The sequence below is a fragment of the Thalassophryne amazonica genome, chromosome 18, assembly GCF_902500255.1.
Source record: "Thalassophryne amazonica chromosome 18, fThaAma1.1, whole genome shotgun sequence".
In the NCBI taxonomy this organism is placed as follows: Eukaryota; Metazoa; Chordata; class Actinopteri; order Batrachoidiformes; family Batrachoididae; genus Thalassophryne; species Thalassophryne amazonica.
Genome location: NC_047120.1, coordinates 34,704,438 through 34,722,562, shown reverse-complemented (window position 1 = coordinate 34,722,562; position 18,125 = coordinate 34,704,438). Strand labels below are relative to the sequence as shown.

Here is an 18,125-nt window from a genome sequence, read left to right as displayed (position 1 = left end):
CTAGCAAGCAGATAAATGTATTCACAAGTTCCAACAGGTTTTCCTTTTAATCATTTTTGTGTACCCATGCTGTATCTTTGATATACATAATTTCTTTATATTAAAAATACAGTATCTGTTCACACACACACACACACACACACACACACACATATGTGTGTGTATATATATATATATATATATATATATATATTGTTTTTAATATAGGTTTTTATGTTGTAAAACACAGTAAGAAAGTGATCCCCCAGCACTTACTGCAGTACATTTTCTTACATCTCGAGGGAGATGATTGTCTAGTGGTTAAGTGTTGGGCTTGAGACCAGAGGATCTTCGGTTCAAACCCCAGCCTGACTGGAAAATCACCAAGGGCCCTTGGGCAAGGTTCTTAATCCCTAGTTGCTCCCGGTGTTTAGTGGGCCCCTTGTGTGGCAGCAGCCTGACATCAGGGTGAATGTGAGGCATTGATGTATAAAGCGCGTTGAGCAGCGCTTTGAGCATCTGATGCAGATGGAAAAGCGCTATATAAATGCAGTCCATTCACCAATTGTTTACCACTTTACCCATTTATGGGTTGGCTGGGAGTTAGATGGAGTCAAGATGGCAACATCCAGAGTCTCCCGATTTGAGATTCAAACCTGCTCTTCAAAAAAAAAAAAAAAAAACTTATGAACAACGTCATGTAGGGTTTGACCTTATATGCTCAAACACTGACAGTCGCGTCACTTGCTTGGGGGTTATCATGAAGGACATCAATTTGGCTTCCCAATAGACTAATCTCTGATACTGAATACAAATTTCTGTTAAACTTTAGAGGTTTACTGTCAAACTTCAAAACTGCATCAAATTCTGTCATTGGCAGCAGTCTTTAGTTATCGTCAAATTCCACAAGAGGGCGTATGTGTGTCTGCCACCAAACGCAGTGCTGCCAAACATTTTGCAGGAGTGATGTGATGAATTGGCTGGATTGATGAATGGACGCATGAATGAGGTGTACCAGTGTCAATAGATTGTTTAAAAAAATCAACCAGATATACTTACCAAATGTTGTTAATTAAGGCAACAGTCCCCCAAATTGTACCTGGGTTACCTCCTTGACTGACAGTTTTCTTCATCTCTCCCTGCTGTAGCAAATATTTAAATCAGGTATATTCTGGCAAAGTCCTGATCAACTGAAAATACAACACTGAGGAGTGAGGCAGTCAGCCAAATGCATAGGTAGGTATGAGGTGGATTTTTGGTTTAACTCCCGAAATTTTTGCCGCAGGAAACAAAAGCTTTATATGAAACTTTGAACCAAATGAGCTAGTTGTTTCAGAAAATTCTGCAGTACTTTAAAACAACTGGAACATTAAATTAATCTAGTGTTTCGGGTAATGATTGAGAATTTTAAAAATGTAAGGACTAAATGAGCCAACTGCCCACTAAGGCCAGCATTCTCCTTTAAGTGGCCTGCAGCATCTCAATGGCAGCTTATGATACTTTTTTATGTGTTGTTGTACTGAAATGCAGAAGTGGATAACTATTAACAAATGAAATGAAGTTGACCACACAAAACATGAAATATCTTGGGTTCATACTGTCCGCAGTGAAATTGAAATCAAAGTAAATGTAAGGATCACTGCTTTTTGTTTTATTGTTGTTGTTTGTTTTTGCATTTTTCATATTGTCCCAAAATTTTCTGATTTGGGGTTATATTTGGGAATGGCTATTAATGGTTAATAATAGGGCAGCACGGTGGCTTAGTGGTTAGCACTGTTGCCTCACAGCAAGAAGATCATGGGTTTGATTCCCACCTGTGGCCTTTCTGTGGAGTTTGTATGTTCTCCCTGTGTTTTTGTGGGTTCTCTCCAGGTGCTCCGACTTTCTCCCACATCCAAAGACATGCATGTTAGGTGTATTGAAAACTTTAAATTGACCCTATGTACACATGGGTGTGAATGTGTCTGTCTGTCCTGTGACTGCTGGGATAGGCTCCAGCCCTCCATGATCCTCAGTTGGAGTAATTGGGTATAGAAAGTGGATGGATGGATGGATGGATAATGCTACTGTTTCAGAAAGTGATTCACTACGCAAATTGTTATCATAGCGACATCTAGTGGACAATAACTCTGCGCTCTTTCTCAAATCGGAAGTCGATAATCCCGAGTCAGTATTTCTGACGTCTGAATGTCTAAATGTGTTGCAGTGCATCTACTTGTGAAAACACTGATGCCCACAGCAAAGTCATGTTTGTATGGATGGGGACGTTAAGCTCCTTTCTGCAATATTTTGACTATGTATGACTTCATCATGTAACTTCTATGTGACATCATAATGAAGTCATTAATTAAGATGGCAATTAATCACAAATTTTTAATGATCAGTATATGCTTTAGATCATCCATCTATGTTTTTGGTTGTTGAGATATATGAAAAAAGGTGTTTTTCAGACCATGTTTTTCTTGACCTTGATATTTGACCTTTGACCAAACTACTCTAAAATCTTATAATTTCTAGATGTTTGTCCAAGTAATATTCCCACTAAGTTTGAAGGAAATATATCCAGCCATTTTTGAGTTATCTTGCCCACACACACACACACACACACACACACACACACACACACACACACACACACACACACACACACACACACACACACACACACACACACACCAATGAAAACAATATCCTGCTTTGCCACTTCACTGGCACGCAGGGTATAAATTGACCAAAAAAAAGGCTAATTGTGCATACTGCTCACTGTGTGCACTGCCATATTGCTGTGCCAGATCATCACACTCACTCTAGATGGATCTTGCCCAACTTTCTGACTTGGAATTACAACTTGAAGGCCCGTTCTATTGTACTTTTCCAAGTCACCAGCTTTTAAAAACGTATAACATAGCCCCACCACCACCTCCACCATGAATTCCTGGCTACGCCCCTGAGCAGAAACATAAAAGAACAATAATGTGAACTAATTGCAGTAACATCTGATGGTCAATCGCGAGGGAAAATATCGTACTGTGATCTTGGCAACTTTGATGACTTTCCATAAGACACGGTGGATTCCAGATAGTGACACCCACAGTGACCTGCAACAACTTATGTCTCACTTTACTCTTCAGTATGCTGAATGAATATGACAGAAAGAAAAAACGGAATTTGTGAGAGAGAGAGAGAGAGAGAGAGAGTGAGAGGGAGGCTCGTGACTGGTAGATAGTGCTCAGAGGGGCATTGTTAGAACTATGAGAGGACAATGCACTGCCCCCGCCCTGAATACTCGCCATACCAGCTGACTTGCTATTACCAACACCACTGCCCCGTTACAATTCCTACAGCTCTGGCACACACACACACACGTACAGACACACTGTGTTCCCCCCTCAATCATAAGGTCAGACTTCCACAAGAAAAAAAAAAACAAAAAAACAGGTTGGGGGGTGGTGGTGGTGGGGGGGGGGGGGGTGTCACAGTGGACTGACACACAAAACCGCCATTTCTGGTTTCTAAGAAAAAAAAAACCTGAATCCAAGTTTCTGTGGTCTGGTCTGTGGTTTACAACAAGTACATTTGGACACCTATCTGTTTCTTCAGCAGTTCACTGGCCTCTCGATTGGCCAAGCAGCCACCCAGAGAGAACAAACGCACACCTCACACAATGGCGGCTGTCGGGGGGGTGGGGGGAGTGGACGCAGCACTCCTGTAACAACAAGCTTGGTCCCTCCTGTGGCCCCACGACGTGCAGAGACTCAAAACAGAATGCATTTGGCGTAAAGAAGAACTGCACACAGTGCACACCGGAACGCCGCAGCAAGCGTGTAAAGTACAGATCTTAAAATCGCTGGAGTGTTGCAGCGGAGTCGAAGGCGTTCAATGACTTTTAGTCGTTAGTGTGCCTCCTGAGTTTGGACTTCTCAGAAAGTCGACAAGGCCGCAGGCAGTCACGTGAGAGTCTTTGTTCAGTTTGAAACTTTGCCCTTTATCTCCTGTTGCCTGTCATCAACAATGAACAATTATTTGTAAATAAATAAGATCTAAGGGAAGTGATTCCCGTGAGACCGTCAAAGAAAAGAATTCATGCTTTGTTGCTTTTTTATCAGTCTATTTCTGTTTCACAGTTGTGTTACAGATGAACCAAGATGTTGACACATAACATTTTCTACGAGGCTGAGATCGGTCCTTCAACAATAATGTAAACTAGAAGGGAACTGACAGCACGCATACCGTCACATCGATAAAATCTATACAGAGGGGGCGTGGCACAATGCTGACTTTATACCATCAGATCTTTGTGATGTCATAGAGTGAGGGAATTTTAGCATTATTCATCGAACTTTGACAGGTTCCCTGCCCCCCTTTTCCCAGGAAAACCTACTTCTTTCATCAAATGTCTTCCCCATTTCCCAGAAGACCTGCTCCCTTTTCTGATAACTCACACTTCTTTTATGTGAAACAGATGCCTTTTTATAATGGAAGCTAATATTTAATAAACGTAATAAGTTACATTGGTTTTAATTCAAAGTGAATTGAGCTTGTAACCCCAAATCAGAAAAAAAGTCAGGATGACATGGAACACTGCCCTTTATAGTGTTGTCATTCCTTCTCACAACACTTAAAAGACATTTTGGCACTGAGTACATCACACAGTGGAGTGTTTCAGATGTTGTTTGTTCCAATCTCCCTGCAAACACATTTTAAGGTGTGCAACATACGGGGCAATCGTTGCATTTTCCACACGACAGGTCAAGACTGCAGACATGCCAGTCCAGTATCTGTACCCTCTTCTTCAGCATCAGAGCCTTTGTAATATGTATAGAATCTGGTTTTGCATTACCTTGTTGAAAAAAGCATGGACACCCCTGGAAAAGGTGTGGTCTTGAAAGTAGTGTATGTTGCTCAATGTACTTTTCAACATTAATGCTGCCTTTCCCAGCAGTCATGGAGTGAGTGGTGGGATACACCCTGGACAAGATGCCAAGTCTATGACAGGAATACGTGTAGACAGACAAACTCATTCACACTCACACCCACAGCCAATTTAAAGATTCCAGTTCATGTAACCTGCATGTCTTCGTAAGTGGGAGGATCCCGGAGGGAACCCAGGTGAACACAGGGAGAACATGCAAATTCCACACAGAAAGGAATAGATGGGAAGCAATCCCAGGACCTTCTTGTTCTGATGCAACAGTGCTAACCACTAAGCTACCGTGCCACCCATGCTGCCATCACAAAAGTATAAATTTCCTTTGCCAAGGACACAGACACAACCCCTTACTATGACAGACCCTGGATTTTGGGCTTGTTGCTGATAACAGTCTGGGCGGTCCTTTTTGTCTTTGGTCTGTAGCACACAGCATCCATTTTTTCCCCCCAAAACATCTGGAATACTGATTCTTCTGTCCATAGTACACGTTTTCTCTGTGAGATGGTCCAACCCAGATGCCTCCAATGCCATTAACGTAAAACTTCTTCTTTTGGACAGTAAAATTTTAAGCGGTATTTATGAAACTAACACCATATTGTAGTGCTTGACAAAGGTTTCCCAAAGTAATCTCTTGCCCATGTGGTTATATCAGCTATTGATGATTCTTGAAGCAGATCAGAGATCACGAGTGTTCTTCTTAGGCTTACACCCTTGCCCTTCATGCACTGAAATTCCTCTTTGAATCGTTTAATTATATTTTGCACGGTAGAGGGAAAAATATCTAATCTTCCCATTTTTCATTAAGGAATTTTTTTTTTTACAAAACATTTCAATAAAAACATTTCTTGACAAACTGTAGATCCTCTGCTCATCTTTGCTGTCTGAAACTCAGCCTTTTGTGGATACTGCTTTTGTACCAAATCATGATTACAATCACCTGTTGACATCACCTGTTTGAAATGCATCTGGAGCAGCTGCTTGATGAAGGTAAAGTCATTTAAAAATTCTGCCAGCTGGATTGACTTTTATCTAAAGTCATCGTGTTTTTAACCCCAAACATTGGTGGTGAATTTTAAATGCAGGAATAGATGTATATTAATTAGTTTCCTACAAACACATTAAGAATCTGTTTTGTATGAAACACCAAAATGGAATCAGATATCACCTTGCTCTTGTTCATATGAAATTTGTCCAAGTTTAACCTCAAGGTCATAACTGTTTTTCAAGCAGATTGGAGTCAGTATGGATTAAATACCATTGAAGGATTACTTGTGTGTTAGACAAGGATAAAGTCTTTCAGGTTTGGACAAAATTTGTCAAATATCCAGATCACACAGACTGCTATATTACACTATGTAACAAATTTTTATTTTTGTTTTGTTCCTGGGTACACAGTGTGTTTTTCCTAACCTGTTATGCCTTAAATATATAGAAAATAGCTGTTATTCCACAGAAACTTCTGCTTCTGTGATCAGGACAATGATATTTTGAAATTTGTCTGTTTTCAAGAATATTCTCGATTCACCTTCACTACTACTGAGTAGTCTTCTAGAATATTCTGAACTGTCCAGAATTTTCTAGAAGTTTCCAGAATTATCTAGAAATTTCAAGAAACTTTTAGAACTTTCTAGAACATTAAAAAAAAATAAAATCAAAGTTTGTGCTGAATGTAGTCATTTTTCCATAAACTTTAGAAATAAGCAGTTGAAATATAACACTTACAGCCGCTGGCAATAATTATGGAATCACTGGCCTCGGAGGATGTTCATTCAGTTGTTTAATTTTGTAGAAAAAAAGCAGATCACAGACATGACACAAAACTAAAGTCATTTCAAATGGCAACTTTCTGGCTTTAAGAAACACTATAAGATATCAGGAAAAAAATTGTGGCAGTCAGTAACGGTTACTTTTTTTAGACCAAGCAGAGGGAAAAAAATATGGACTCACTCAATTCTGAGGAATAAATTATGGAATCACTCTGTAAATTTTCATCCCCAAAACTAACACCTGCATCAAATCAGATCTGCTCGTTAGTCTGCATCTAAAAAGGAGTGATCACACCTTGGAGAGCTGTTGCACCAAGTGGACTGACATGAATCATGGCTCCAACACGAAAGATGTCAATTGAAACAAAGGAGAGGATTATCAAACTCTTAAAAGAGGGTAAATCATCACGCAATGTTGCAAAATATGTTGGTTGTTCACAGTCAGCTGTGTCTAAACTCTGGACCAAATACAAACAACATGGGAAGGTTGTTAAAGGCAAACATACTGGTAGACCAAGGAAGACATCAAAGCGTCAAGACAGAAAACTTAAAGCAATATGTCTCAAAAATCGAAAATGCACAACAACACAAATGAGGAACGAATGGGAGGAAACTGGAGTCAACGTCTGTGACCGAACTGTAAGAAACCGCCTAAAGGAAATGGGATTTACATACAGAAAAGCTAAACAAAAGCCATCATTTACACCTAAACAGAAAAAAACAAGGTTATAATGGGCTAAGGAAAAGCAATCATGGACTGTGGATGACTGGATGAAAGTGATATTCAGTGATGAATCTCGAATCTGCATTGGGCAATGTGATGATGCTGGAACTTTTGTTTGGTGCCGTTCCAATGAGATTTATAAAGATGACTGCCTGAAGAGAACATGTAAATTTCCACAGTCATTGATGATATGGGGCTGCATGTCAGGTAAAGGCACTGGGGAGATGGCTGTCATTACATCATCAATAAATGCACAAGTTTACATTGATATTTTGGACACTTTTCTTATCCCATCAATTGAAAGGATGTTTGGGGATGATGAAATAATTTTTCAAGATGATAATGCATCTTGCCATAGAGCAAAAACTGTGAAAACATTCCTTGCAAAAAGACACATAGGGTCAATGTCATGGCCTGCAAATAGTCCGGATCTTAATCTAATTGAAAATCTTTGGTGGAAGTTGAAGAAAATGGTCCATGACAAGGCTCCAACCTGCAAAGCTGATCTGGCAACAGTAATCAGAGAAAGTTGAAGCCAGATTGATGAAGAGTACTGTTTGTCACTCATTAAGTCCATGCCTCAGAGACTACAAGCTGTTATAAAAGCCAGAGGTGGTGCAACAAAATACTAGTGATGTGTTGGAGCATTCTTTTGTTTTTCATGATTCCATAATTTTTTCCTCAGAATTGAGTGATTCCATTTTTTTTTTCCCTCTGCTTGGTCTAAAAAAGTAACCGTTACTGACTGCCACAATTTTTTTTCTTGATTTCTTATAGTGTTTCTTAAAGCCAGAAAGTTGCCATTTGAAATGACTTTAGTTTTGTGTCATGTCTGTGATCTGCTTTTTTTCTACAAAATTAAACAACTGAATGAACATCCTCCGAGGCCGGTGATTCCATAATTTTTTGCCAGGGGTTGTAGAAGCCAGGAACAAAAATTGTCTTACATAGTGTTATGGGAACACTGAATGACAGAGATCATTTGTATGAATCTGTGCCAAACATATAAAGTATGTACATGTGTAATTGTATATCCATGAGGAGCTGGACGGGACATCCACAGACATTTTTCCGCAACATCTGCATGATTTTTGGTCATCTTCAGTGGTCGTGTGGCAATGATGTATTTCTGGTGGGATGTCCTTATATACCCCATGATCTTGTGCCAGTCCCTTAATTGGAAATCATCTGCAAACACCACTGAATTATGATTTCAACAAACCTCACTCCCAACAGCCCAAAAGAATTCTCTGGTCACAAGGCCAAAGTCCTGGGTTTTAGCCTTCTGGTTAGAAAGTCTGACTTCCATGCTGGAGATCGTGAGTTTGTGTCCTGAGGGGAGCCAATGGGCAGAGTCATAACAACACAACGCAGAGTCAACAAGTAAACCAAAGAATGCATCAAAAAATCTGATGTAATGCAAATTTTTTAGGCAGAAATTTGTCACTTTTTATTGAAAAACATAAACTAGATTTGCATAAGTTTAATTAACTATAAATTAAGTTGCTAAAATTTTAACCATAACATTTTTTTAAATTATTTTATTTAAGTTGGCAAACTCAAATAGTTTAAGGAAATTGGTTTCCTCAAATGGTTTGAGTTCAACTAACTCATTTTTATAGTGCACTTGACAAAGTTCCTTTGCAAAAGTCTATAAAGTTGCTTTCTTTATGACCTCATAGACACGTCAGGAGTAGTGATTAGAGTATGAAGGAGAGGGGGAGGGGGGAGGGGTCCGGGGCTGGGGGACCCTCCTCCCAATTGATGTCGGGGTCGCGCAGCGCGCTCCGGTCCCGTGCTGTGGTACTGTAATCATATGATAGGCAGTAGACCTCCGCCGCAGAATACCGATACACCGACGGACAGCGGACGATTCGGTGCGGAGGACAAACTGTCGATAGATTTCAGTCGTAAAAGAAGCGCGTGCGGTGCGTTCAAGTGTGCAGCGGGAGAAACGGAGCAAAAGTCCCCCGAAACGGAACTTTTCCCAAACTCCGGAGGGAGTGGGACAGAGGGTCATATTCCGCACCCAGACGACCAGACAGAACAACTGGACCCGGTTCAAGACTTCCATTTTTCCCCCTCTCTCTTTCTTTCTTTTGAGTGGGCTTGTTTTATATTGTTCCTGCTGTTGTCAGTGAGGCGTTGAGCGGCTTGAATCCCGCGGGGTTCTCGCGTCGCTTCGGGGAACAGCTTCATTCCCCACTTTGATTATTTATTTATTTTCCTCCCTCTTCGGGTAACGTTTTGGTCAGTTTACTGTGGCAGAAAAAGCAATGGTCGGAGAGACAGAGGTGAAGGAGAGACCGAAGTCCAACCCGGACTATCTAATGCAGCTGATGAATGACAGGAAGGTGATGAGTTCACTGCCCAACTTCAGCGGCATCTTCACGCATCTGGAGCGGCTGCTGGATGAAGGTAAAATAATTTAAAAAGAACTCCCGCCAACTGGAGAAACTTTTTTTTTTTCTAAAAGCAAACATGTTTTAACCCCAAACACTGGTTGTGAATTTTAAGCTTTGTTGCAAAAATAAATAAATAAATAAGCTAACGTCTCGGCAAGTGATTCAGCAGCATGAAATATACATTAATCTATTGGTTCGTGATATTGTGACGAAAAATACAGCACAAATTCGTTCTAATTCATTCCGTGATGGCTGCACGAAATTAAAAGTGAAGTGGGGGGGTTATGTTTAGGGTGGGGGGAAAGAGTAAGATTAGGTTATGGTTAAGGTTAGGGCATAGGCGTAGGAGGTGGGGGAGCATTTTGCTGAGCCCCCCCAGCTCAGTAAAATGCTCAAATTCAGGCAGATGGGCTGGGAAATTTGGGCATGGGCCATGTAGACTCTGAATACAGAATAGAATGACCTAAAATGTCAGACTTATTTTCGCAATTAATGTAAACAATCAAACTGCTATTTGGTCACCAATATAAAGATAAATATGGGTATATAAATATATGGTAATTTAAAGAGTCATGGGGGTTTCTGCAATTCGGGCAAATTTGGTGTCGCCCTCCCAAATAGACCCCACCTCCTACGCCTATGGGTTAGGGTCGGGGGTCGGAGTAGGGTTAGGAATAGTAGTTAAAAAACACCCCGTCACGAAAATTTGACTCGTCACGGGAGCACGAAAAAAAAAGTGAGATCAGGTTGTTATTACACTGTGCAAAGCCTTTACTATCCTATAAATTCTGATCATAGGTGTAGCTAAGGAGTGGATTTGGAGTGCAAAACCCTCCCCAAATATTCAATGCAGCTCTAATGGCAGAAAGCTTTTTGAGACTTTGGACCAAACCAAATGATTGCTTCACAACACAATTCACTGACTACGTTTATATGCAGCCAATAACCCTTTCATAACCAGAATATTAGCAATAACCCGGTTGCGCACGGCCATTAAACACCCACAAAAACCCGAATATGCTCATATTCTGGTTTTTAAAAACGCGAATAAGACCCCTGCGTTACTCCTTTTCTAACCCAAATATCAGGTCATATAAACGCGCATCGGGATATCCCCATAGAAAGGAACATTATTTTGTGTTCTGCGCATGTCCTATCCGCAAGGAATCTTGGTCTTTTGAGTACAGCAACTACTTGTATGCGGCGCACGCAACCCACCGGACACCACAAAAGCAGATGTAAACAGCGCATTGTGTTCTGCGTCCTTATCAGGCAGGCCGGTCGCGGCACCGGTCAGCATATCACCACGATTGCTCTCACTGCCTCGCTTACCGTATCTGCGGACTCGGTAAACGTCACAGCGGGCCACTGACACCACCCCCCCTCTCTGCTGTGCAGAGCTGCGCCAAATCTGGCAACAGGTCCAGAGACTGCGCTCACTGTTTTGATGCGGAGGCAGCCCGCAGGAGAGAAAAGTGAGAAAAATGTTAATGCCTGTTTGAGAAAAGTGTGTAGTGAGGGGTTTTACACGAAGCAGGATTTGCACAAACGCCAGACCAAATCAAGCACCGGTGGAAGACGTGCGTCACTGTTTAGATGATACCAATGACCATGTATACAGGAGTAACTCTGTCTGCTTAAGCATGTAAACGGGTTATTCCTAATGATTCAGAAACCAGAATACTGACCTTAACCCAAATATTAACGGCATGTAAACGTAGTCACTGTTTCAAAATGCTCAATGCAATAAATAACCAAAATGGTTCAAACCTGAACAAGCAAATTAATCAATTGTGCTGTAAAAGTATTCACATTTTACAATGCTAAAAACAGTAATGGAATTAATCGCATCAGACATTTACTGGCTGCTTCAAAATCTTTGCAAAATGATTCTGAGTTGAACAACTCAAAACATCAATTAAAATGAATTACTTCAATCATTCACTGTTTCAAAATACTTGGAAGAGTAAATTAATCACAAGGTAACTCACTGTTTCAACAACTCAAAACAGTGAAAACATGAATGGAATAGATTAATGTTGATAATAGACCAGAGCAAATAAAGAGATTTAAGGGAAGTGCTTGCCTTATATGTAGATACAGATCTTTCAGCTGCTGCCATTTAGAAACAATAATAAGACTAATGAGCAGCATAAATTACATTTCATGTCTTAAAATTAATTACTGTTTCAAACATGTTTTAACACCAAATTAGGTATTTGTTGCAGAAATTAATTAGCTGTTTCACAAAACACTTGCACATTATCAAAATGAAGCAAGTGGAATACCCCCCCCCCCCCCCCACACACACACACACACACACTCACACACGCACAAAACCCCCCACTCCTAAAACAAATAAATGAGCATTAAAAAAAGATTAATTCCCAGTCATGTTTCTGGATCTTACTGTTAATGAATCTGCATAATAAACCCAACACCATTCAGATATTAGCCTGTTGTACAGCTACTTGTGGGAATAATATGTGTTTATTGCCTTGAGACATATTTGTAATTTGTTGAGAGAAGCAAACACGCACTTATTCATCAAATTCTTATGAGGACTGTTGCATTTTGTATCTCATAATTATTAAGTGCAAGAACACTCTTTGCTCTTTGACCATTATTACCCTGTTACCAAACCTTTATGATGTCATTAGGCAATAATGGGAAATTTAAAAAATCAAAAGAAAAAATATGGGACAGACCCAGATCATGTCATTGAGAAAAGTAAGTGTTTATGTAGTTGTTTTAGGGAGTAAATTCAGTAGCATCGTTTCGTCATTGGGTGTTCTCATTGGTTGGTATGAACCAACATGCCCATGATTTTGGAGCTGCCCACCCCTTGTTTTTACAGCAGGCTGCTTTGCACATACTTGGTTGTCACTTTGAAATGATGCTACGGGGTAAAGGGTGTATTTGGCAAACAACTGTGACTGCATAAACCTGCAGCGAGGACTCGTCCTTTCACAGTGACAACAGCATTAACATACTTTTTCAAGCTTTTACAACAGTAGCCATCCAGCTTTTTTAAGTCAAGACCACTTTTTATGTCCAGTTAAAAATCATGGACAAAGTGAGGACATCTGCTCTGCACTCACAGAAATATTTGCCCTAACTTTTAAGATTTATGTAATTTTATTACATTACAAATTCCCATTTACTTTTTTTAGATAATTTTAATACAAACCTACCGAATAAACCTTACATGATGCATATTCATTAATCCTATTTATTTGAAATGCATAATCCTCAGCTTTATGTATTTAGTATTAATAAAATATAATTACTCTAAATCAATAATAATGACAGTATTTATTTAAAATAATAAAGTATATTGTTTGAATTGCATAAAAATTATGTTACCTATGTATAGTTAACATAATTATTAAAGTTAGGGTAAGTATTTCTGTGAGTGTGGACATCAAACAATAAGAAAGTGATTTATAAAATGCTACAACAGTTATAGTGCCATGACCTCCCGGTGCCATCCCAGAATGCGCAAGAAGTTGTGTTTGTGGCCAAGCTACGTTTGATGGCTATGCAGTAACTTTTGACTTGTGAAATAGACTCTGCAGTGAGTACATATGATCTCAATAGAAATAGTGTTAAATCAACTTTATCACTAAATAACAACTCTGTTAGTGTTGAGCCATTGGATTTAACACTATGGTAGTATGTATTGAACGCTATTTTTTGGAGTAGGACAGTATATACAGAGTCTGTCTTACTCTGTAAAATGTACCATTAAAGTAACAACTTCCTTTCTATAATCTGTCTATCAGTTTTTGAAATATAGTGTCTGCATTCAAACAAACAAACGCTCAGGACCAGTCACATCATCCTGCAGCTGCACCTAATGATTATTTTCACTCTGATACAGGTATATAATCATATAATCCATCTAATCTACCGACAGACAGGGGAGGGATTGTCTTTTCTTCCAATCAAGATTGCTCAACATGTCATAGATGAGTTATGATTGATTTTTTTTTTTGAGATATTTGTTCCAGCAAATAGCTGATTATATTTTAGCTATCTTAAAATGCTTGCTTTTATCTCCTTTCATTCTCACCTTATGACATCACAAAGGTCTGATAGAGAAACAAGACTTTGTCCACAGGTTAGTGTGGGGCAACACCCCAGTGTTGTGTGCACTCTGTTAGGCCCCTTCTTTACTTTTTTCTTACATACAATTAAACAATTAAGCATTTACACTTTGCAGCATCATGTGGGTGCAGTCCAAAGGAGCACATCTAAATTGCTTGTGTTGTCCAAAGCAGGACTGCAGATAATGATTGTTTTCACTTTCAATTAATGATTGATTATTTTCACGATTGATCAATTAGTTCTTAGGTCCAGAAAATGTCAGAAAATGGTGAAAAATGTCAAGCATTTTTCCCTCAAGGTTTTCAATTGTGTTGTTTTGTCCACGACCCAAAGACATTCAGTTTACTGCCATAAACGAGTAAAGAAACTAGTAAAATAAATAAGAATGTATTCACATTTAATATGAGGAAAACAGAGAATCTGGATATTTTATTTTTAAAAAAATGACAAAATTATTAACTAACTAGAGCACCATGCTCATAGAGTGCAAACCTCCACCAACACTAGTATCCAATTCCACAATTTTTTTTTATCTTTGAAAAAAATTTCAAGGTCAAAGTCCTGTCAAAGTCCTGTTAGAGGTAACTTTTCATAAGCTAAATTAGATGTGATCAAATGTCGAGAGTATGTATTTAATTCATCCACTTGAATCAGTTTTTTTTTCTGGTGTTGTCAGGGTTTTTTTTTTCCATCTTTTTCAGATTCTGAATTCTTTTTTCAGATTATTTTCACAGAACATTGGTTATCTATGCTATGCACCATTTGTCATTGCTTTTTGACACTTGGTTTCCCACAGATAACTAGAAAATAGGCCAACAAGCATAAAATTGGAACCTCCATCCAATTTTGGTGGTGAAGGTAAATCCATAACAGAAAAATGAGAGTGACTGAGGCACTTTTGATTGAGATATAGTGCAAAATGTACACCAAATGGGCTTTTCAATAAAATTCACAATCCAGATCAAATCTGGATCAAACTTTGTCAGGCAATAGTGAGTGCCAGTCTGCACCTCACTTTCTAATATGAGAGTGACTGGGGGATGTTTGATAAAAGATATAAGATATAATGTAAAATATACATTAAATGGGGTTTTCAGTGTTACATTTAAATGGCCACAAGACCTGGAATTTGGATCAGATCTGTATCAAACTTTGACAGTCAATAAAGGATACCATCCTACATAAAGTTGTAAAATATGAAAGAAAGTCAGTCTTTTTTGACAGTTACAAATTTTTGAAAATTCATTCAATATTAAAGGATAGGGATTTTTCGCAATTTTCCAAATTTTTCCTGACTTTGACTTATGACCTTGAAAATTGAATCAGTTATTGTCTATCAGGATATGAATCCTCTTTAAAATTTTCATAATGATATATGAAAAATTGTGGATTACAGGCTGTTCACAAACAGACAAACAAACAAACAGGGTCAAAACATAATCTCCACCCAACTTTGTTGGCGGAGGTAGTTATCAAAATAACTGTTGATTAATTTAATAGTTAATCTTTTCATCATTGCAGCTCTTGTCCATACAGTTTAAAACCAGAATATAGTAAATTTACATTGATATAAGATAATTAAAAGTGCAAAAAAATTATTAATTGATTACCAAAATATTTGACTAATTTTTCTCTTCTTCAGTACAGGGTGGTGGCCAAGCAGTTAGTGCACTTATTTCCAGAGCAGAAGGTTACTGGTTCAGGACCACCCCTGCCCATTCTCTGTCTAATGTGGAGTTGTGTCACAAAGGGCATCTGATGTCAAACTTGCGCCAAATCAATATGCAGATCCGTCTTCAGAAATTCATTGTTAAAAAAATAGTCAAATGACCTTGTTTTCCAAAATTGTCTCTCACTTGAGAGGTATTAAAGTTCAGAATAGTCCTTACAAAGACAGAAGAATAAGTATGCACACACACACACACACACACACACACACACACACACACACACACACACACACACACACACACACACACACACACACACACACACAGGCTTGCACTTGGTGATGGGAACAAACAGACAGTTGTTAGTCTTTCCCAGTGACCTAATGCACAGGCTTATGTGAATGTTGCAGCCCATCCCTGAGCAGGAACGAGAGCGTGTCGCTGAGTAAAATATGTGATTCCAGGGTGCTCCCAGGCACACGTTCTATCTGTTTGGCTCATCAGTGTGCCTCATGTGTTGCAGTAATATGTAACATTTTGCAAGCACTATTGAAATGACATAAACAGGCATTCACTCTGAAAAAGTGTGGGCTCTGGAGAAAATTTCACATTTTATGTTTTTAAATCTTATTTGCATTCCATGAATGAGTTGTGCTTTTCAAATTTGTCACTTTCAAAACACAACCGCTTAGTCCAATTGAGGGTCGCGGGGAGCTGGAGCCTATCCCAGCAGTCATAGAGCATGAGGCGGGGTACACCCAGGACAGGACGCTAGTCTGTCGCAGGGCCACAAAGAGACAAACAAACACAGTCGCACCCACACGCACACCTACAGACTATCTAAAGATTCCAATCCACCTAATCCGCATGTCTTTGGACATGGGAGGAAACCGGAGCATCAGGAGGAAACCCACACAAACCCACGACCTTCTTGCTGTGAGGCAACAGTGCTGACCACTATATATATATATATATATATATATATATACATACCGTATTTTCTGCACCATAAAGCGCACCAGATTATAAGGCGTGCCCTCAATTAGCGGGTACTTAACCCTTACAAAAGGCGCACGCTAAAACATATAGTCTACAAAAAAAAAAAAAAAAGGTCACGGAAGCAAAACGGTGAGTTTATTTGAACTTTTTAACAACTTTGAACTACCGGTATTTAACAATATGGTACTCACATTATTTTTTATTATGGTTCTGTCACAAATCCATCGAAGTCCTCATCTTCTGTGTCTGAATTGAACAGCTGGTCTTCTAGCTGTGGCCACCTCGCTTTGTTTCTGCCGAAACTCCGTTTGGTCTTTTTAACTTGGCGCAGTTCATTTTCTTGTTTCCTCTCGCAGCTGCTCTGTTCCCATGAACAACCGCGTAACTGTCGATCGTTTTTCCAGATTTTGGATTTCAGTGCACACATAAGGCGCACCGGATTATAGGGCGCATGGCCGATTTTTGTGAAAATTTAAGGCTTTTTGGTGCGCCTTATGGTGCGGAAAATACGGTGTGTATATATATATATATATATATATATATATATATATATATATATATATATATATATATATATATATATATGAAACGTCACCCCAAGCTGAGGTCAAGAGCACTCCGGAGCAGGTTTTCATCCAGGATGTCTCTGTACATTGCTGCATTTATCTTTCCCTCAATCCTGACTAGTCTCCCAGTTCCTGCTGCTGAAAAACATCCCCACAGCATGATGTTGCCACCACCATGCTTCAGTGTAGGGATGGTGCCTGGTTTCCTCCAAACATGACACCTGGCATTTCCCCAAAGAGTTCAAGCTTTGTCTTATCAGACCAGACAGTTTTGTTTCTCATAGCCTGAGAGTCCTTCAGGTGCCTTTTGGCAAACTCCAGACAGGCTGCCACGTGCCTTTTACTAGGAGTGGCTTCCGTCTGGCCACTCTACCATACAGGCCTGATTGGTGGATTGTTGCACAGATGGTTGTCCTTCTGGAAGGTTCTCCTCTCATCACAGAGGAATGCTGGAGCTCTAACAGAGTGACCTTCAGGTTCTGACTAAGGCCCTTCTCCCCTGATTGCTCAGTTTAGATGGGCGGCCAGCTCTAGTAAGAGTCCTGATGGATCAGAATTTCTTCCATTTATGGATCGTGGAGGCCACTGCACTCATTGGGACCTTCAAAGCAGCAGAAATGTTTCTGTACCCTTCCCCTGATTTGTGTCTCGAGACATTTCCTTTGACTTCATGCATGGTTTGTGCTCTGACATGCACCGTTAACTGTGGTACCCTATATGTAGGCAGGTGTGTGCTTTTCCAAATCATGTTCAATCAACTGAATTTACCCCAGGTGGACTCCAATTAAGCTGTAGAAACATCTCAAGGATGATCAGTGGAAACAGGATGTACCTGAGCTTCATGGCAAAGGCTGTGAATGCTAATGTACATAATGCACATGTGATTTCTTAGTTTTTATTTTTAATAAAAAAGCAAAAATCTAAAAACAAACAAAAAAACAGCCTTTTTTCACATTGTCATTATGGGTTGTATGTA

At 39.5% G+C, this 18,125-nt stretch overlaps 1 protein-coding gene across 3 annotated transcripts in view; it reads left to right on the top strand.

Annotated features, from left to right (window-relative positions):
- The first annotated feature begins 9,184 nt into the window (after nt 1-9,184).
- The window catches only part of qki2 (QKI, KH domain containing, RNA binding 2), a 50,915-nt gene continuing 41,974 nt past the window's right edge, over nt 9,185-18,125 (top strand). For 2 of the 3 annotated variants that reach the window (XR_004566433.1, XM_034193616.1), the window contains exon 1: nt 9,186-9,817. Coding sequence is in view for 2 of the 3 variants with exons in the window: in XM_034193616.1 (XP_034049507.1) it covers nt 9,676-9,817 (142 nt within the window). In the remaining variant the exon portion in view is untranslated. Of the gene's footprint in view, nt 9,818-18,125 lie in introns of all 3 variants that reach the window. The other variant, XM_034193615.1, reaches the window with a different exon arrangement.